Source organism: Opisthorchis viverrini (assembly GCF_000715545.1).
Source record: "Opisthorchis viverrini unplaced genomic scaffold opera_v5_242, whole genome shotgun sequence".
Taxonomy (NCBI): domain Eukaryota; kingdom Metazoa; phylum Platyhelminthes; class Trematoda; order Opisthorchiida; family Opisthorchiidae; genus Opisthorchis; species Opisthorchis viverrini.
In genome coordinates, this window is record NW_008751898.1 from 715346 (window position 1) to 738266 (window position 22921).

Below are 22921 nucleotides of genomic sequence, written 5' to 3' on the forward strand. Positions count from 1 at the left end.
CCTCGATCTGCCTTCTATTTACTGATCTAGAGGCACACGATCCCACTGCCAGGCTACCGACCCCTGCAGTTACTGGCTTCTGCTGAGAGATATTGGTAGGATTTGAACTAAAATCAAGCGGTAGAAATACCGCACTTGAATTTTGCTCTTAGTAAAACATATCAGCAATGCACAGTCCTTTTTGCGATAGGCTTATTTTGAGACGGGGAATTTCGGGTACTTCTGGCATTTTGAAGTAAATTTACTTATATCTCGCGGATGATGCGTAGATATCTGAGACGACGACTCAACCCTCCCTGATCCTCGCTGTCTGGCATCATGAAGCCGGTAAAAATAGGACCTAGTTGAATTAGGACTTTTCTGTATATGGCAGACATGGCAGGACATCCAAATGAATGTGGGTACAATCAATACTGGACTAATGAACATATACACCTGACAGAGTATAATTGTAATCGGTCAGGCAAGGTAATTCGTTCATAGTTGGCAACAACCAATGGGATATTTTGCGTTTCCTATGGTCTTGGTACCTTACCCAAACAATAGTATTCATGTATACTGTCCTAGAAAGAGGTTCACAGACCAAAACCAGTTGGCGGCCTGTTCACGTTTGGCATTAGTCGACACTGTCCGCCCTAAAACATTGCAACTAGATACCACGTGTTTTTTCTAGGCGTTCTCTCTGCCTTATTTTGTTCTACGCGAGTCATGCGCTCATTCTCACCTGAGCTTGTATTCTCCTACACAAGTAACACGGTTCCATACAACGGTTGGAAATGTATCGAAAAATAGTTTCAGCAGCTCAAGCCCAGTTCTTACCGCAGGAGTTAAAGTAGTGAGATGTTTGGTAATGATTGCCAAAATTGGAATTGCTAACAAACCTAACTAGACTGTTTTATAATCAATTAGAAAATGCTTCAGACCGAGTTGGTCGTCATCGTTTTAGCAATAAATCCACCGATTGTTTACCAAATCTCTTTAACAGGTAGGCTGTTTTATTTTTTTTAACTCGAAAAGTAAGAAGTACAGTACTTTTGAGCAGGCACATCCGTTATTCTCGGTTAGGTCAAACGATATCCGACATTCGTTACTCATAGTCTATGAGTTTCCAGAAGAACAAACATACTTTCAAAGGTTGGTTAAATACAACCAAAATAAACAACAAAACGTTGCGAAGCAGTCTCATTTCTACCCGTGTATCCAGCTTTTGAACCGTGGTTGAATTCCCGATAATCTAATGGCCACTGAATGCTAATGTACCTTGGATTGACAAGCGCAGACTTTATCTTGGCAGCCCATATTCACTGCTGAGATTTCCTTGGCTTCAAAATAGATTCAGCTGCTTTAAACAGCTGCATTATCGTCTGAAATGAAACAAATCACTCTTGGTGAACACGCGAAAAATTCAGTAGATGTTAGTTATCAGACGTTCTAGTAAGCAGTTTATCCGTAAACAAAGACAGTTTAAGAAAGCCTTTTGGAGGTGACAAAATTTTCGGAATAGTCCAACAATAATCTTGACGAATCAAACGTTAGACAGTATTTGATGTTGGACCAGAGGACAAGGATTGTGAACAACTACTAGAGGTGCCTGAACTGCGCAGTAAGTTATACAAAAATTTATTACGAATTAACTTGGGGGGGGGGCGAATGACGAAATACTTAATGAAAAATATCACAATGTCCTAACGTAAAACGTCAGATCAGTCATTTGCTTCGTAACGAGGAGTTAATCCACAACAGCACTTTCAAGTTGGTGCCCCGTGCTGTCGAAAAACAAGACGATGATACCGCGGCTCTTGCTTTTTATGAGTGGGATGGCTCGTCTTGGGGGCATGAATTATAAAAACACAGGGTCCCACAAACTAGCTTGTTGTAGGTTATGAATAAATACGTTTTTTTTGTCGGATCATATTTCTGTGGCGACTTAGCTTGAACCAACAGTATATCTAAATCATCCTTTGACTACACAGAATTAACCAACAAGAATACCTTTAATGTGGGCATGAGGCCTAAAAGTACTTGACGTTCTTAAAATAAATTCTGTGGTTAGTTGCGAAAACAGCTGTTGTTGCACACACACTTACGCAGGTCGAAATCAGGAGAGACAGTAACACAAAGTTAGAATAAGCGCGGCACGCAAGCCAGGCAAGCAATTAGTTTAATTGAAGCCATCAAACAATAACGCTGTATCAGTAAAACAAACATCAGATATAAAAAACAAAAAACAGGTCTAACGGGAATCGCAAGACCGATTTAAACGAGAGTAGCCTACTATTAGGAGGCTGATCATCTGATATCCGGAGAGGCCGCAGAGGTTAACGAGTTCATCCCAAAGTGGGTCAACTCACAAAATAATTGCATTGATCCAGAGATGCTTTGAAGCTTTATCTTTTGTCGAAACCCTCATTGTTTTAGAGAAAAGCGAAAGGCGATTTTGAAGGTTTGAAGCTGTCCAAACGGAAAATGATTCATTCTTCTCTAAGGTGAAATAGTTTAGCATCACCCAGCTGCAAAATCCCAAGCTAGAACTGCTGTCAGCTGGGAAAAAATTGTAGGGATATTTTGGGTTTGTGTAACTTGGAATTCGGTATCGTCTATACATCGTGTTTTGTACACATGTGTTAATCGGGATAAGGGTTGATATGAAGTATTTGAATTTAATTTAAATTTAAACTTAATACTGGGGTTACGCTTTTGCTTTGAAAACCATTTCACTTTGGGGGAAAATCTATGGTATTCTGAGGAAATCTTAGGTTCTTTTGCCAGATGTTGGCAGAGGGTGAAGGCTCAAAAAGAAAATACAGTGGTGTACATTTCTTACCACACAATCAAACGGGTTATGTTTCTTAACTGAAAAGCACCGGATCACCTAACGGTACGAACCCAACTACGGGAGCAAATGCCCTGAACATTCAAAATCAACCAAAGTCCAAATTTACCAAAATCTGTCTCCGAAACTACCCGATGGCCCCAAGATGAAACGGCCAAAATATTCGGTTTAGCTGCTTCTCTTCCCGAAGGTTGGTCCTATAATTTAGCCGAGCTTGTTATTTTAATCTTTTTTAGTGTAAACCATTGCTCACAAATATCATCCTACTAAATTGCTTGTATGTTAAACTTAATGACTTTGAGCAGATAACTTGTAAGAGGCATGGTTGATTCTCAAGGGTTTTGTGCGAGAATTTTCAAACAAGACCGGGCACACCAATCACGTCGCTCAAGGGTGAACACGTTCGCCTGTTCAGACTTGAAAATTCAGATGCGGCCAACGTGCGTTGGTGGAATACTGGTTACACGCTCGCCTCGCATGTCAGATGTCCGGGGTTCAGATCCCAGCACGGCCATTGGATATGCACTGCTGATTAGCTCTAATAAGAGCGAAACTCGAGTCCAGTGCTTCCCTTTGGTGTGGACTCACCGGAATAATTACGCCAGAACAGGAACACGACCGTTCAAACGAGAGTGGTGTGATTATGAACAAGAAACCAAGATACGGACAATTCTTATCATAACTCACGTAACGGTCAGGATTACCCTCGTCAAATATACTAATTGATTCGTCCCGGAATGTTCCAGTACTCGAAGTCTTGCTGTATCGTCCAAACTGTCGAAATAGCTCACTGCCAATATCATCGAATTCCTCATCTTCAATGTGTGAATTTTTCTTGAACCAGTCTAGTTGTTCATGTGTGTAGCTGTCAAAAGATTCTTGTGACAGACGACACACATCGGTGGACAGGGCGTCATGAAAGAATGTTTCAGGTATATTTTCTTTTATCTGTGTGGATGGATGCAAACAGACAGAGAAGCAGCGTAGTTTTGTTAGGTACAATTGGAAAAGCTAGTGATCTTTTCATCTTTACACATGACTGTCCCTCACTATGGAATGAGTTTATGCCTAACAGTACGAATACTTTAGACAATAGTGCGGCGCTGCATTGACGATCACTACTAGCTTGTGTGTGGCCAGCGTTCAAGACCTAATGGATGTCGTCTAGATCTGGGCGTGCCGGGATTTGAACCTTTCGATGAGTCGGGCACACTAATCATATCGCTCAAGCGTGAACACGTTCGCCTGTTCAGACGTGATAATTCAGATGCGTCTAACGTGCGTTGGTGAAGTAGTGGTTACATGCTCGCCTCGCATGTTAAACGTCCGTAGTTCAAACCCTGGCTTGACCAGGAATATGTCTTGGTAGTAAGCTCTAACAAGAAAGAAACTCAAGTCAAGTGCTACAACCCTTTGGTTTGGACTAAGCAGAATAATCGTACCAGGACAAAAGGATAACTGTTCGAGCGAAGTGATGTGAATGTGAACACAACAAACCCCACTACCACTCACAACGAAAACACAGATTCCTACAGAGTTTTGATATCGTGTCAGGAGTGAAACGAAGCACTTCTGCTGCTCTCTGTCTGATACTAATTCACAAAAGTTTGGTACTTGCTTTGATATATTAATCGTCACATGGTATGCTGCACGTGATCACGATCCTGTGGTCATTTTAGACCCCATAGTCATTGTCGATATCACGCCACAAATATGTAATAAACGTCATTTACTCAAAAATGGTTATTTCTTGCCCGTGATAACACCAACATCACGCAGCCATGGTCTTGAGGGTTGCATAGCTACGATAAGAACAATAGCAACACAGATATCAGGCTTTTAACCAGCTGAAAATATCCTTCGCGTCAGTACTACGTATGGTTTGAGAACAGGATTAGTCTTGCATCAGATAACCTCCGTACAAATCTCTGTACATTTGGAGAAGTGTATTAGCTGTATTCAGAGCGGACCTCGAACGGAGCAATTTCCGTTTCTTAAACATATAAACCCTCCCGTTGAAAGATAGATTAAAGCTTTTTCATAGAAACGCTCTCTCGAGCATATGCTCTGAGGTTTTAACACCGTTGATTGTTCCAGGATAAAAATATCTGACCTTCTGTGTAGAAGTATTTTGGTCAATAAGTGGCGTAAACATTTGTCAAGGTAGTCTGAATATTGTTGCCCTCAATCAGTTGGACCAAGCCGGTACCATAAGCGTTCCTACGAAATAGGATAATTTTTCATGTCTTCAACTATTGCAGTACAAGTAGAACATAATACAACATAATACAATCACACCAAAACAGTACAAATGTCGTAACCAGTCAGTGAGGTCTAGCCATGATTGACACTTATGCAAACATTTCTGAGTTTAATTAATCGATGTCGAATTCGAGTGGAGCTATCCAGTTTGTTGCGGTTTTTCAGTTATTTATTCGTTTCATTTTACCAAAATCATTACAAGCTCGCCTTCGTCCGTCCAATTTAGATCTTGTGAAGAAACAACAAGGCACAGTCTTCCTCTAGTTGCTAACCGAGAAAGTTTGAACTGACACTTAGTTATGGGAGAGATTTCCCTGGCTGTAGTACCCAAAGTAACATACGGTTTGAATAAAAGCGTGGCTTTTGAATGGAGATCTCAGTGTACTTTTCGCTGAGACAACCAGCACACCTTGGCTGAAAAAAGCAAAGAGAAATCGAGGGTTGTTGTGAATATAATTTTTTATGGAAGAACACTTACTTCCGGTGAGGTCGTTATCAATTCCTTCAGTCTTCTAACCATGAACCGACGCTGATTCGGAGGAAATCGAAATGTGAACAAGCTAAATCACACAAAATTCACTTCGCAGTGGTTGTGAAACGTAAGAGTTTCTCAAAAAACTGCAAATTTAAAGAGTGATTTACAAAACACAAAATATTTGCCTTAATTTGCGTAGTTTACTCAAGGAAAACAATTATCAACGCCACTATAAAGGTGAAAAATATTCCGATTTCTTCTGTGCTTGCGAAAAGTCTGTACAATGTTACGCCCCAGAGAAGAAGGAAGTGCATCTGTAGTACTCTATGCTTGATGGCAAGTGTTTTCAATTACTAAACTTGTCGTTCTAGCCCACTCAAAGCTGGTGTGTATTCCAATTCTGGTTGAACCTTCCCACAGCGATATTGAAGTCGATTTGTCTCTCAATTAGACAGGTAGGACAGGGCACACCACAAGAAATGGAGATCCATTTTCCTGTACCAGGTGATCATCAGTTTTGGTTCTCCAATATAAACACATAGTAACCCAAGCGAGATACCATACGTACTTTCGGGAACAGTGATACCTTTTTGAATAAGGATGGTATGAGTAACAGCATAAATAGATATATCTCATGCAAATCTAAATGAAACATCAAGTTAGTTGGGGTTGAGCTTCGAAGGCTACAGAATTGTTGATGCTTTTTGCTTACTGTGGGCCCAGTAGTTTAACCATGTTGACCCAATGAAAAGCGAGAGGAAATAGTTTGGGATTTTTATATGTATTCAAGTTTAGTGTTCTAGAAACGGCTAAGAATTACCAGATACGATAACGCCAAATTGAACACAGTTAACTCTGTTCTTTAAAAGCTACATTTTGCGAATGTACCGAGTATATTTGCCCAAAAGACATGCCCATAAGAATGAACGCATGTACGTGTTTTGTTCACGATGTCTTTTTCATCATGACTTTGCCATGACTAATTAAGGCTAGGCAAAATACCACGATTTCCCTAGGCACGAGGGAGCATCATATAGCACACTCAGATATAATAGATTGACACCAATCAGGGCTGCGTCTGGACTTATTTGGGTCTCTCCTTAAAACCTCGATAAGGAACGAGGAAAAAAAAATGAAGACCAGTCAATCATTGAATCAATTCATCAGAAGCCGGTGAGTGTTCAGACACTCTACGGAAGCACGACCGACTTTAAGTATAGATTAGATTTTATAGATTCTATAGAGGCACGGGCGATGTTGATCAGTGTCCACTAAATGCCCATCAGACAGCCTGGAACATTTTGTCGAAAAGTGCCCTATAAATGGCGCGAGGCCGTAGTAGATTTTGGACTCGCTTGTTACGAACATTATGATGAGAGGCATCTTCAGTTATTTGAACACAGACGCCTCACAAGCGTTGCTATTGTCGAATGTCTTCGGCAAAGTCGCAACAAGGTAATTAAAAAATGAGCATATTTTTGTGCAGCAGGTAGTTTAACCGTGGCCAACAACTGCGGTGGCCTGGCCAATTGCTAGTTGTGCCGAACTATCGTCTACCATGGCCAGTGTTGTTATTCATCTTTCTTGCCGAATGGCGTCAACCGCAATGTGGACAACGTATGACTTGACAGAGGGGTGAATAAGAGGCTGCGAAGGATTTACGTGTTGCTGGTGCCATATATTCACCAGGATGTGATTCCCATGGCCTCTTCTGCATTTGACTTGAAATATTGCAGAAATGGCGACTGAAGGGTTTCAGTGAGCAAAGTCGCAACAAGGTAATTAAAAAATGAGCATATTTTTGTGCAGCAGGTAGTTTAACCGTGGCCAACAACTGCGGTGGCCTGGCCAATTGCTAGTTGTGCCGAACTATCGTCTACCATGGCCAGTGTTGTTATTCATCTTTCTTGCCGAATGGCGTCAACCGCAATGTGGACAACGTATGACTTGACAGAGGGGTGAATAAGAGGCTGCGAAGGATTTACGTGTTGCTGGTGCCATATATTCACCAGGATGTGATTCCCGTGGCCTCCTCTGCAGTTGACTTGAAATATTGCAGAAATGGGGGCTGAAGGGTTTTAGTGACGTTTCTGTTGTCAGTTTCTTTCCAGACTGCCTTGTTGAGCACTTGAAGGTTTCAGCACTTTAGAGTGCTTGAGACCGGTCAGTATCAGGTCCCACCTCTCACCCATTCTTTTACCTTCTTATTACTCTAATATTCCAAACATAAGCAAACTTTGTGGTTATATGGCAGTGACACATCAGTGTAAACACTGATGTTGCTGTCTCTGAAAACGGTGATGATTTAGCGTGCAGAAACCAAAGTTTTCTGACGTTTTAATTCCGTTCAGTAAAAGCACCCATGAGCTTGAACGTTAAAACAAAAGTCGTCCAAAGGCAACTAATACTTTGGACCGCTAAATGAATTCATAACTAAGTTAGAAACAATCGACAGATCGGAGGTGAATTTTATGCTTTCAACGCCAGTCAGGTATGTGTTCGCGCAAAACTGCTAAGTGGACCATCCCTGATGCTTTTCAGCAAAAGGTTTATTTGACTATTCAGGTATTTATTTATGCGTGAAATTTGCGAGGACGAAGACAATTTGAAATATCGAGGATTTTTTGATGTTATAAGCTGATTTTCCAAGTCAGCACATGTTAAACACATCCAACGACACGTACTACATCGTGAATACTCCTCGCTAAATAACAACTCTGCTTAGTCCCGTCAAACTCCTATTTTATTCTTTGCGAAATTCGTACAACGTTACTACTCCCTATCAAAGCCTGAGATAGTGAGCTGACTCAGTGGCGATTTGTGTGGCACCAATGTCCTACAACATATCTGCCGGCATTGAGATATCTGCCAGTTGCACCGAACTGCTTATTTGCAAAAAGACTGGTCGGACCAGCACACAACGCATCCCGCACTACTACCAGTGTAAGGGTGATACTACTGATGGGGAGGCACTCGAGTAGTATGTGTTGTTCATAGAATTTCGCCTTGCGTCTATTGAAAAAAAAGAGATCTGTTGCGGAATTCGTGGAGCCACTTTGTATCATTTGCTTGGATTTGACCGACGAATGAGTGGAGTCAATTAATCTCCAGAAAAGTTCAAGAAGACTCGTTTGGGAGAAGATCAGTGCCCAGTTTTTGTAACTAAGATGCAGATTAGAGTTTTGCTTCCCTGTTCAGTGGTCTGTAACCGGTCAGTTGGCATTTCCGAATAAATAACTCCACAGCGAAGGCTTTCTTCCTTTCACCAGAACACATGACTTGCAAGTCAGTCACGGTACACTTGCCTATTTACTGACCAACCTGTGAACAGCCGTATTCGTGGTGCCCTATAGTCCCTCGTTTATCCCTGGTAGTGTGAGAAGCATTGAGGATTTCTAAAGAACGTTTCGTTCCGTAAGTGAACAAAGCTACACTGAAACCTCAGAAGCTCCGTTTGGTTGTCTTCCATCATTCGGGATTACCGGCATTGCACATCTCCATGGTGTCTCAAACCCGTATTTTTCGGGGTCCTAGTTTGAAAACTTAACCTTTCGGTCAGAAGTGGCTAGCTATCATCACTCAGGTTAGGACATGGAGTAGCAACGGTTGCCCTCTATTCCTTTGCTGGCTTGTTTCAATAGTAACGTCGTTTATTTCTTGATAAAAACTAAGATCGATGGTCGAAATACCGGGCCATTTTATACATGGTATTCACTGTGAACCAATACTATCCACCGCATTCACAACTATCTAATTGATTAAAAAATGTTAGTCCAGGAAATTCCAAGTACAGTCTTTCTCGGATACATTTCGGTTCGCTTGTTTTATATTTACCGGTTTACAGCAATCCTGTTCAACCAGCCAATGATGCTGTAGGTATTGCTTTCCTTGGAAATCCTTCCACGAAGAATTAATTTGCTCCCAGTTTGCTCACTTGTAAATTACGAGGCTCCGACCGATAAGGAAGCCTTAAATCTGAGTAATTGGTCGTCTCAGTATAAGGTAGCCTCCCATTGATTGTCAGTGAATTCTAGATGGTAAAACTAAGCGGCCACAAACAATATTGTGTCATTGTATCTACTCATATGGAGCGTTCAGGCGGCATATAACAATTGTTTTAATTGGTTTGCATAAAAGCATCCAGGAGCTTAGGTACTAATCTACACTGTCCTAAGTAGACTAAATCACTAGGTTGATACCATACGTATTTTAATGACAAAGTGTAGGAAGATGAATACTGTTGCAAACTGGATATGACTGACTAGTGTCATAAAGGCATATTTCAAGGCTAAACTTTGCTACGTTAAGTCAAATCCACTCTCTAACAATTTTTCACGAAACTCTGAAAAATTCGGCTCACTAAGAGATGAAATTTATTCGCAGGTTCTTTTGGCCCAGTGTGCAACATTCATTAGCTATTGTTTACTCATATGTCACAGGTAGCCACGTCAAACTCTGCACGAGTTGAGCATTTGCAGGCCTAGTTAATAGGTTTCGAGACAAAAGACATAAATCAGGCACGAGTGAGCAATGCTTTTTATTCAAACCAAGCTGCAACACACTGACCAGTGGTTCAATGCTGAATTTTTCCGGACTGGACGTCTCGACAAAAGGAATTTTTTCACTTTTGCGTATGATTTCCGGCTTCGGTACACTAGCCTCTGTTTCCGATTGACGTGTTTTATTTTTGAGATAATCCAGATAGAATTGTAATTCCTTTTGCGAAATGAAACCACTTTGTTTCATACTGATAATATGTTGTCGCTCTTTTGCGGCCAAAGTTTTGGCGACTGACTGAAACTGCGCCTTTTAGAGAACAAAGGATTTTGGAGAAAGTAATGAGGCGGACACTGTTAGTAATCATATTAATAACAAAACTTAAGACTGATCCTGATAAAAATGTCAAAGTGAATGTGACTACGTGCCTTTATTCAAGGCGACTAGACAAACGCTCTGGATAAAAATTCAGCATGAAGTGATCTGCAGTTATTTGGACTTTACTGGTTATTCTGTTGAAGCGGTTGACTACTAATGCAACGGTGATACTACTGATGGGAGGGCTTGCGAGTAGTATGTCCTCTCGTAAATTCCTTTTGTGTCTCTTGAAAAGTAAGATCTATTACAGAATTTTTGGAGTTTCCTTGTAGCGTTTGCTTGAATTTGAGTAACAGTCAATGAATATCCAGGAAATGTAAGAAGGACGCGTTCAAGGAGAAGATGGATATTCAGTTTTGTAAACAAAATGCATATGAGAGTTTTGCTTCCCTGTCCAGTGGTCTGTAACTGTTCAGTTGGCATTTTCCAATAAATGAATCCACAGCGAAGGCCTTCTTCCTTTCAATGGGGTAATAAATATCCCGGGTTGTTTGACTTCTTTACATTCAGGGGTTCCTCGGAAAACACAGGTGCCGTGAGACATAGGGGATGTATGGTAACTCGGATCGTTCAAGTCACACTTCCCCTGTCAATAGTTTGCCTCTCTGTGGGGAACACTATCATCACCGTGCAAAGCGGCTTTTAGTGGGTGAGCTCTCGATGGAAGACATTACAATATGCTGCTCGTTTTTCAGTGTTTCACTAATTAAATAGGGCTGTATGGGAACGAAAACATTCAGCTCGACAATGTCCCAACCCTCTTTAGAGCATCTTGGCGGGTGGGCACCAAAAACCAATGAAACTGTATGCTTGTTGGTATTTCATCGGCCTGACCTCTGCGCCCGTTTTGATGCAAGCAAAACGGTATCCACATAACGGAGCCCAATAATTGCTGCAGTGACAACAAAGCCTGACTATTCCTGTAATTTCCGCGTCTAAACGTCGCAGATTTTTAGAAGCTTCATCGCTTTCAGATAACTGCTATCTTTTAACCGTTTTCTAGCTTCCAGGCTGACGAGAGCCGTCATTTTTCAGTACTGAATGGCAGTGGTTTACATAAATTCAAAGCACTAACCAATGGCTGATCCCGTTAGTCAATGATTCTTTACTTTGCTCACTCGTTTTGATCAATGTCTCAGTATTTTAACCGCCCCCGTGTTGGCCAGAGCAGCTCTCGTGTTCCCCTGGGTTGAAATGAAAGATGGACACCGAGGGTTATTGCGGTCGAACAGCCTTTGTGTAGTATGAAGCCGTTTAAACGAAGCAATCATCAGAAGTTCAGTAGGAACGAGGCGTAAGAAGTTCTGTTTTCAATTGTGTATTGCCATTCTTCGCTTCAAGTCGAATGAGTACATAATGGTTCACGCTAATCGGTGGCAGAAGGAGTCAGACGTCGGTAAACAAATTGAACTGCCACTTCACTGACTGTACCAATGTTACATGGCATCCTATAACTCTAGCGCCAAAATAAGCATAACCATTGTGCGGTAAATTTCGAGAAAATTGGGCCATGTCTGACAATGTCTCTAACTGTTGAAATGGCCCGTCTCGGGGTCCCCATCCAGGAAGACGACAGTGAACGGTGGAGTTGAGTTTGCTGGTAACGACTTTTATACTTCACTGCCAAGTCACTGTTTGACCGCCTCTGGCTCTCTTCCACCCTTCACGTGGTTGTGCGAAAAAAGCCCTTCGAGAAAATCGGTCGAGTGGCATTCGTGGCACGTGGCCAAGCCAGCTCAACGGATACAATGTGATTAGTTCATCTATCGAGGAACATTTGAATGACAGTCAAGGACCAGCTTTTGTATAAACTGTTTCGGAAAGCTGTGAATAACTTGGCCATTCACAGCTGATAGCTGTGTTTCTGGAATTATAGGACGTTTACAGACTTCCTGCAAACTTTAAAATATTCAAAAAGAAAAAATTGTTTTGATATTCTATATCTTCAGAGCAAACAGTTATGGCTATGCTAATTATATTCGTTTCTGACTGTTGATAATTTATATTTGAAATCAATTAAAATGAATTTTTGAATGGACTTTTGATAAAGAAACCACAGCTGTGTGTCGTTTTTGCGTCTCAATCAGTATTAGTGACTCAATCGGTTTGAATTTTTCACACAGGTAACACTCGAAACGTTTTTCTGTGAAATGCTTCCTTCTAGAATCCAAGCAATTCAAGGCGTCTTTTTGACTCACAATTACATTTGTACCCATTTCTAAGATAGGTTAGCTAGAGCGCATAAAAAATAAAAAATAAATGATACCCACTAGCCACACAATGGGCATTTGTGAGAGATCGTACTAGCAAAATACTCTTGAGCTTAAACTTCCTTGATGGAATAACCGTTCATTTTAATTCATGAGTATGCCGAAAAACGTTTGGTAATGTCTCAAACGTACCTTTTGTTTTTCTTGCATTCTGTTGGCGAGTTCTGATTGTTTGATTATATTATTCAATATCAAGCGCTTCACCCCATATTCCTTCTGTATCCTTTCCCATATTCTTTTGAATTTCAAGCGACTGCGAAATAATAATGATAAAATAGGCAATGGTAATCTTTTTGACATCCGCTTAGCATGCTGAAATATGTTGATGAATGTCCGGTGAACCGCGTTTCTGCAAAGAACTTGAGCGTGCATATACAAAAAACCTGAACAAACTAGTAGATATATCAATGTATACTGCAATATGTCCCTGGGGCACAGTAAACCTCTGCAGTACAGCAGCTCACATATTTTGCTAACTGGCTTGACCACGAAATTCATGCAACCACAAATGCCAGTTCGGCGAGAAAAATTACTTCGATTAAGGATATTACAGATACCCAAGGGACAATAGAAGTTCATTTTATCTCACCGGTTATATCCATTTTTTTATTAAAAAAAACTTTTGTGGCATTTGACTGAACTCGTTCAGTAAATTCGCACCGAAGACATCAGCAGAAGCGGGGGTTGCTGTTCTTGCGTATATTTTAAATTAAGGAGTATAATTTTTTGCCTACATCGGTGAGTATTTTGTAGGCTGATTAGACCTCAAAAGGTAGACCAAAAAGACCAGATATTGAAGGGCTGCGTTTAAGATTAGATTCCGGCAAAATAGTCTATGTGAGTGAAAGTGTCGGTTACTTGTTTGGTTGGTATTTCAAGTCCATTCCCACTTGTCAAGAGATGCTAACAAAATTGTCACTCATTCGCCTATGGAAATTGGGAGTTTGGAAACCAGATATCATCATCACCATTGTCAGCCGTAAGGATCAAGTACTTGTCATACAGTGGTTGTAGCTGCCACAGTTTCGTTCACCGATGATTTGGGGAGGTGCAGTAGATAGCTGCGCATTGGAGGCAAGTCGGTAAATTAGTGCGTAAATACAGCACTGTCGGGGGACTATCAAATGAGGGGGATTGGGAAGGGAGCTATGCATTGAAGACAATAGCGTGGATGCATGAGCGCCATTGGAGGCGCGACTGGGCCATGTTTGATAATGTCTCTAACCGCTGATGGTGCCCGTCTCGGGGTCCCCATCTGGGAAGACATCAATATTTGAAATGGCTCAAGGTTCTAATTTTACTCTCACATAAACAGCCTTCTTTAGCGTTGCCCACATCATTAGACCTAAAGACCAGTGTGCAACTGGTCATGAGATATCACCACACTGATTAGAAATGATATATACAGCTGGAAACTGGATTTGCGCCTTATCGCTCCAAAGAGCGTTGAAAATGGAAAACATTTACTCTATTTTTTCCACAGACTTTCTCTGGGCTGTATTGACGCTTGATTACGGGGTGGTTTATCTTTTTGTTAGAAATCGAAAACACCAATGTACTCGGATGGATGTTTTATTCCAGATAATGCTTTTTCTCTCTTCCAGGTTTGGGTACGTCTGAAGGATATCAGTCAAATGAAATCAAGTGTATCCCTTGATGATGTCTAAGGCTGAAGTAGAAATACTTTTCTGTAGGTTAAACGGGCTTGACTGAAAACGAAGACACCGCAAACGAGAGATTCAGCTGGGTTCCAGGTGAGTCCCTCGCTAAACCGAATTATTTTGCAAATGAGTGTAGTTCTCTAATTTCATGCAATTTGGCTTCAAGTAGGACGTAAGGCTGACAGAAACTTAGGGAATGCGCCGACTTGATGAGCCCCAACAAGAGTGAAACCGGTCGTTGGTTGTCGAGGAGTTTTTAGCAACTTTATGAGTAGTGCATTACAAAAAATATGTATCGCGATATTTTGAATATCGTATCGAGTGAAACATGAGGCGGCCTGATGCAGTATCTATTTGATCAAATCGCATAATATAGTCCTTTTCGTTCATGTTATTGAGGTACTTTTGGCCTGATCGAGTTGAAAAATGTAATTCACAAGCACAGCAACTGGCACCACTCACTTTTCAGGGACTATATCCATGACTCCTGGATTGTACACTATTTGTGATCTTCTGAGCACGCGACGTTTCAAATTGGACTCCCTAAACCACTTTTCAAGTTTATTTTTTAGTCTGATGTAAGTCAGTGGAGTTAGTCTGTCTAAATGTTCGTATGCCTTGGACCATGCTTTGATGAAACTGAACATCTGAAAAGGAGAATGAAGGCGGACAAACATTTCAGCTACAAAATGCTTCTGTATTTTACCTCTAAATGTCAGCCAGAAAAAACGTTTAGAATGGGCGGTTTTTGAGTGAACCACAAGTATTGACTTGAACACGCCTAAAAATTACGAATTTAGGATCTTGAGAACCAGTTTACCGGTTTTGTGAAAGCCATTTCACTGTCAGACATACCTGTCCCCACTAAGTTATGTTCTGGGTGGTTCAGAAATACGCAGGGATTCTCATTCTTAGAAACCATTGAAGCCTCAAGTTAAACCGACAGATGTTACTGTTGCTGCAACGGGAAAGATCGGTTTTCTATGCCATATTCAGAATTACCAAACGGCAGTATCCAACCTAGAAATCGGTAATCAAGGCTGGGCTCACCATGACCGACAAAGCATTCTATTGAGAACGCTTTATCTTTTGCCAAGGTCTTTATATCCGCACCATCATCATTATCATCATCATCATCATCATCGACAGCATGGGATCAGTGTTTAACACCGCTGCTTCACTGCCGTACAACCATGACAATTCATGGTTGTACGTGGGCTGGGATACTGCCAGGGCGCTCACACCTAGACAGGAGGACGATTAGGGTCCTCAACCAAAGCCTTTAGCTCAAAAGCCTAATCGCAAGGCAGCGATGTTTGGCGGGAAATGCAAATGCATTACCATTTCTACGAAACAAGTCGCCACACGTTCCAACCCCCAACCTGGGGGGCCAGGAGACTGTGCTTGTCAGACCTCTAACCATTGACCAACCTGGTGTGAGAGACTGTGATTGTCGCGGGACACTCTCCAGTATAGCTCAATGGATCGCTGAGGTGCGCAAACCGTCACACCACGGTAACGTCCAGTCTCTTCGTGGCGGTATATCCGCACCAAGGCAACAGCTCAAAATTATTACATTCGAGATGCCCAGATTCTTGTCAAAGAAGCATTACAGAAGGACCGTGATTGTTTGACGTAGAATCCGTGAGTACATTTCAGAACAATATACATAAAGGGTACTCTAACATGTATGAATATATATATATATATCTAGACATGCCCGCACCAAGGCAACAGCTCAAAATTATTACATTCGAGATGCCCAGATTCTTGTCAAAGAAGCATTACAGAAGGACCGTGATTGTTTGGCGTAGAATCCGTGATTACATTTCAAAACAATATACATAAAGGGTACTCTAACATGTATGAATATATATATATATATACTAGACATGCACGTTTGATGTGATGTAACACAGTCTCATTCAAGGTAAAATTCACTGGTTAGTGATCGAATCGTGGTTGGTTAAAAACCAACACGTGGTACGAGAACCACGTGATCATATATCCTGACTGGCTGGTCATCTAAGCCTTAAAGTCAGTGCAGGCCCTTTCTGAATAGAAAGTTTATTTTAGCTATGTCCTGCTTCTGACGGTGCTTAAAAACCTCGAGGGTAGATTGGAGTTATGGCAGCATATGGTGAAACCTTGCTGTCGCTAGATTTTTAAAATTATGCAGTATCTAACATCCTTCATTACAAACACCCTGTCACTATCTAACAAGAAGAAATGAAATTTCGCCTAATTTCGTCCAAAACAGCTTCAGATCTTGATTATATTTTCGTCACTGCCAACTAGCCATGAAAGCTGGCCAATTGATTTGTTTTTCTAACATAGTTAAGACCGTCTGTTAAAAACTACAACATTTGTCATTTCTTTCCGCAAACCGCATGAATTTACCATTTAAGTATGCTACAGTCCAACGAACGGTCAAACTTGGAACTGCAACTAAAGGCTTGTTTGACTCATGTTGTCTGGAGCTTTTGGGGTTCAGATGAAAGGTTCCTGCCCTTCAAGTGAAAACTGAACAGCCGGCTACCCGCTGTCGCGTCTTGCTCATCAAGCCTTGTTGTCTGTATACATTCTTTCCTGTTCAGCATGCGGCTTGATCGAGCTCGAGTGGCCTATTGAGGAGCCGATATGCAGTCTATTTTGAAACCCTTGGCTTAGCTCCACTGACGTACTGTCGTGTTCGAGCGATACAGGAATTACTTCCTGCCTGTCGCACATTCACATGTATGAGAAAAGGTTAGCGACCATGACTACGCATGCAATGATGCATGCGCAGGTGGACATATGTGCCGAGCCATATGGAGACGCAATTTCTTGGGTGAGCGCACAAACTGCGAGGATCAGCCGTCGAATGATAAAAGTTCCCGCGGGTGCAGTGCGACAAGTTGATTTTCTAAACACAAAAAAACTAAGCATAGTCTGGTCATTCTCTAAATACTAGTTTCTCGGGTGCGTTTATTGTCTTCTGATAAGATGGCTATTGATCTGTTTGCCGAACTCAGCGACTGACTTGCAAAACTTCGCGACCAATGTCATGAATAACGTCGTGTTCGTAAATCAAGTGCTTCTTAGTAGTGATTGATAGGCGAATCAATGTAGCGGCGCAACAAGAATATTAGGTAGTCACTCACTTCAGACAAATGACAGCTTGACAAAAGCTATTCTGACCATCTGAGGAATAGTCTAATGGTCACACACAGGACAACGCACACCTCGCCCGCATAGTGTGCCAAAACGACGGGCGAACAAGGGTGTATCATGCATGTATTTGACAAAATCTTTGTTGTTGATGATTGTTGCTTAATTTTGGCAGCGAAAAATTTGAACACATGGCAAACTCACGCGGAACGAAGCCCTGGCCTGTTTGACTGTCTCATCGGTTTCCTGTGACATATAGGAAATAAGATGTGTATCTGGAAACCAGGAAATATGTGAAGAGTTTTGTCAATGGTTCCCTAGTAGAGCCAAAAGCGACGTGCATGTATATGTGGTCTCTGAATTACCGCAACCCAACTCCTTCTATTCGTCGAAAGAGTGACTGACATTTGCATCCCAAAGAAACAAGTAGGAAACAGACCATGTGGTGAGATCCAAATGGGAAAAGTTTCGCTTGCGTATACACCTAAAGCGTTACACCAATGCGCGTGCTGAGTAAGTAGCATCAATTGCAAGCTCACTGGTGAACAGACTAGCAGCGGTCTAAAAACCTGGCAGTATACGCACCTGAGCAACGAAAATGTCAGTCTGAGACTCATATGACTTATGACATTGGAAGTAGTACAATTTAATGGGGAATTCAGCTGATGTGGACGGCTTGTATCCCGATGCATTATTTGGTTGGTGACTAATGCATATCGGAATCGTGCTTGTAAGGAACTAGGAAAAAACCCACACAACTGGTTGTTTTGTGAGTATAGTTTCAGTTACCGTTGACCAACTCTGTGCCCTTACCGAATGGAATTGAAAGAACAATAACTCCATCTTTCTAAAGCTACTGATCCACTGAGTTGGTGAAGTGCTGTTTGGAATGCTTGCAGTTCTTTTGCTAAGACCGAGTGAACATTTAGTCCGAGGCTACCTTTTTCAAACTGGCAGCTTTTCTGCCAAAAATACAGTGAATCTTCTTTCAAAGTCTCTCTCATACCCGCAGGAAGTGACCACGATCGTTTGGCTTCGTCAGATCATCCCTCAATTCACTGAAATGGTTTTTGAAATTTCTGGTACCAGGGGCCAGCCCTTTGTAAGACATCCTGGCCATATCTCTTCCAAATTTAGAAAGAAAACCAACTCCCTGATGAGAAGCAGCTGTACAGGGCAGGCTCAAGTGTTTTTTACTGTCAGATATAGTGCTCACCATTTTGAGTCGAGCACTTTAACCACTTCTGTCAGCACCCAACATCGAACGTTTCAAACGTGTTACCTTGCAGTGCCGTTATTTCCATTTGCTTAGCTACGGTTTGGCTCTGGTAGTTAGATGTAAATCTTGAATTTCTATACGATCAACAGTGTCGGTGTACAGGCAATACACAATGTGAATTCCATAGGCGTACCTACATGAAAGTCTAAGTGATTGAATGACATCCCAAAGAGATCTGCCGTTTAGTCATACACAGTGGGATAACTTCAGGGTGAATGTATTAATATATATAGGTTGGTGATGCCGAAGTGATGTTGGGTTAGTAAATGCGGGGAAAAACGTCGAGACATTGCAATGACCCTTGCACAAAAGGCCTAATATCATCCGTCGAATTCTTCGAGTTTCAGGGGAATATCACACCTCATTGCAGCGGTGATTCCTCTAGACGCTTATCACTGCGCCATTTAAGTGAGCCTGGATTGCCTGACGGTAAAACAGTAGTCGAACGGCAGCTTTTGCTATTCGTCTGCGCTTGTCTGGAGACTTTGCAAGCGTCATTGAAGTTCATGCTATCAGCTCCATTACGGATTGACCAGTAACGCGCTTGAGTATGTAGACATCTCAGAATACCTGCAAAAGGCAAGCATCAAGTCCCTCACCCACTGCTTGCTCTTCCTTTTACTTTCAGTATAATCAAATAAACTCTGTGTTCGTACGGCAGTTATGTATCATTGCCAACGCTGATATTCCTGCCTCTGACAGCTGAATACAACAGTGGGGTTGAGCAAGGAGTTGGTCATGCATATCAATTTAGTTGCACCACAATTGTGCTTCAGTCTTCCGCAGAAATGCTCCAGAACTTCGTTCTACCTATATACTTTAACTATTTAACTAAAAATTTACACAAGGTGCCGTGATATTGGGTTATTTTCCATTATTATTCAATCGTAGTCACCATGACTAAAGCAGATTCATGCAGAGGATATTCTCCGCAACTGTGAGTGCTTTCGGTTCTGGAAATCGACAAAGAAAATCTATATCAGTACACCACCGACAGCATCTTTGACAGTGCAAACGAGGGAACGCAGCTCGTTCAAATTTTTGCGTGAGTTATTTTAGGTGGGCTATAATATCCACTCCGGATGAATGGTGATGAGGCGATTTTTAACATTTCAATAATAGCAAAGTTGTACCCACAAAATGCTTTCGACATTGCAGTAAGTACACAAGCAAGTTGGGTATATGATGGAATGCTTGAACGTAGAGTACAATCTTAGTCGAGTATAAATCATTTTAAATGTGATCAACGCCATAAATAGACAATGCACTACGTGTAATTATTTTGAGTTATTGTACCTATTAAACCGAGATAATGGTCGCCACGCCCGCAAGATTGGAGTTCACCCCACCGACCCTCCACTATAGGTTTGTGAGTTCACAAGACATTTGCAAACTGTAAAACGTTTGCAAAAACTAACTGGCGTCAAAGACTATTTAAGCCCATTATAGTTCATCATTTTCTTCATCTCTTCTAGTGGGATTATTCCGGTTAGTCTATGCTCAGAACTCGAGATAGGCAGAAAGTTGAGGTTACCACCGTTCGACCAGCACGGGCTAAAGAAATCCGAATTATCTCATCTAAAAGGGCGAAACTACTCTCAGTTTAACCGCTGTAAATAAAGTTCAACGTTTGAAAGGATAGCCAGGTTACCCTCCTAGTCTTTGGTGGAATGAGGAGTTTCAAGAAAAATTCAATTGAGATTTATCACTGTAGGTAAAGTTTATCTAAGCGCTAGGCCACAAGGGGCTCATCAGCAGTGGTTTAAACACTGAGCGATTTGTGGACCCGTTAGGATCTCATCATTAGCTAACCACCCGGACGCCGAAAACCCGCTGGAGATTCTTGTTTGGCTACTAATAACAAGTTTTGGGTCTAGTAAACGCTTGTTTGGACAGTCATTTCATTGTCCAGGCGCGATTTCGCATTAGTCCTAACGGTTTATTGGATCGAAAGACAGAGTACACGCAACTTGGCGATGGACCACTTCATATTGAGTCCAATTAGACTTCAACAAAAGAAACTTCAGTATCAAGCACTACTCTTAAAATGAATAATCCTTCCAAATGAGCTTAGCAAGAAGAAGAACAACGAAAATATTCAGAGGCGGGATCTTTAAAAAGAAAATTGCGTGCGAAGGGCAATACGTTGAAAGCCACCATACCTATGGACAAAGCACCCATCCATGACAACGGAACTAACTCTACAACACAGTTTTGTAACATATGGCTGGATGGGTGGATGGGTGGATGGATGGATGGATGATGGATGGATGGATGGATCCCTCGTTTCAGGTTTTATTCAGATTTTCCGCTTGATATACATTTACTCGTAGGCAATTTTAACTCAATACTTTGTCATGTGGCTAAATTGAGGACCGTGTGAGCAAGAGGAACTCACCCTGGCTTCATGTTTCCATAATCAACCTTTTCAGCTAACTTGTTCACCTAGCAAGAAATTGTTTTCGTAAGCTCCATCTGTTTCTTCATGTTAAACAACTATGTTAGTGTTAGCAGTATTTGTACCTGTTTTGGGTTCCGGTATTATTATTACACTGGGTTAGTTAGACTATTTCACTTACTAGTATTACTTTGCACAACTATAAAATTCCACTACTACAGCTGCTCCGTCTAATTTTGTTCCCAGGGGTAATTAACCATATCAAAGTTTTAGTTCCACAATTTTAATTCTTTTCCGATTGCAAGCAAGCGGGAAGGTTGGCTTTTGAATAACAAATTGGCACATTACACAACCAGACATGATGCGACAGGGTGAATTGCGACTGTACCACTTGAGTCGTAGGACATCTACGTTAGCCACTCACCTGGCTTTTGAGCAATATGTGAGGTGTAGCGTCGAGATTCCAATTTTCCCGTAATAAGAAGCCGCATGACGTTGTCAATACGCGAGTAACGCCTTAGTTCATCCATGGAATCATCTTCGGTTTCTTCTGTACTGTCATTGCTCAGACTATACTTGTCTGATATCATTGTCCATAAGTTACACGGGGCTTCTCGCATCTCGTTTTATTTTCCACCAATGATTCTAGACTGGTCTGATGTTGGATGTGCGTTTTCTTCTGGTCAGCTGATTATCATCTTTAAAAGGATCAATAAACTTAGATGGCCATATGACTCCTTCCGGTCCATAGTTTATTTTTCAAGAGCAAGGTCACGGACATAGAAAGTAAATGCAGAAAATGAAGGCGGAAGGGTTATGGGAGAATATTAGACAAAAAGAGAGAAGCTCCCGATTCGAAGTCGTGTTACCAATAGTTCCGGTCAGACAAGATAAAGCCCAACGAATGTAAGAATGTTTGGCATGAAAACACGCGACCGAAGAAGGGACAAAGAATTCTAAATACCCTCCAAGGTGCGGTAAGCGCTAGCATAGTTACGCGTAGCACATCAGGCACTAAGTGTTAGTCATACTGGGCCAAGTGTGAAAATCATTGGCATGAACGAGGTGCCATATGTTTTGACAGGGTTACCAGATTTAACAGGTACAGTCAAAATGATCAATGACTTTAGCTGCTTTGGATATAGGCAATAGATCTTCCGGGTCGTAGTTGACACCCGTGGTTTCCTCAGTAAGCATGCTCTGGGAGTGTTGAAACTGCCTTATTCAAAAGGCGTTTGTTAAAAGAGAACACGTTGTCACTTTTGAGAAACAATGAAAATCATATCATTCTGCGGGGCATCGTTCAAAATACTCTGAGGCTTATTATGAGACCGCAGTCTTGCGACGATGCATCTCAACCCGTTCCACACTCACATTCTTTATGGCTATACTCGCGGATGGTAAAAAAGTGGGCACAAAAAGTGGTAAAAAGTGGGTGAGAAAAGTAACATGATTTTACCCTTTTTGGTAAAACGTAAGTGGGAATCGAACAGACTGGGTCTTTTTTATCGAAATACACTCATTTGCAAACAGATTTGGTTTTGCGAATCTAGCTAAATTTATTGTTCGTGATGTTTCCAGGCAACTGACTGGGTTTTCATTATCATCATCATCATCATCATCATCATCATCATCATCATCATCGTCATTGTCAGCTGTAATAACTGCGTACTTGTCGTACAGTGGTTGCAGCTGCCGCAGTTTCGTTCATCGATTAT

General features: G+C 41.5%; 1 protein-coding gene across 1 annotated transcript; it reads right to left on the minus strand.

Annotated features, from left to right (window-relative positions):
- Positions 1-1046: 1046 nt before the first annotated feature.
- Positions 1047-21881, minus strand: T265_08868 (hypothetical protein; the record flags this gene model as incomplete). The annotated part of the gene is made up of 8 exons (XM_009174785.1): positions 1047-1364; positions 3521-3781; positions 5574-5624; positions 10137-10376; positions 12848-12968; positions 14839-15023; positions 17731-17801; positions 21628-21881. 8 exons carry the CDS (start codon positions 21821-21823, stop codon positions 1302-1304), a joined length of 1188 nt encoding a protein of 395 aa, XP_009173049.1.
- Positions 21882-22921: the final 1040 nt, after the last annotated feature.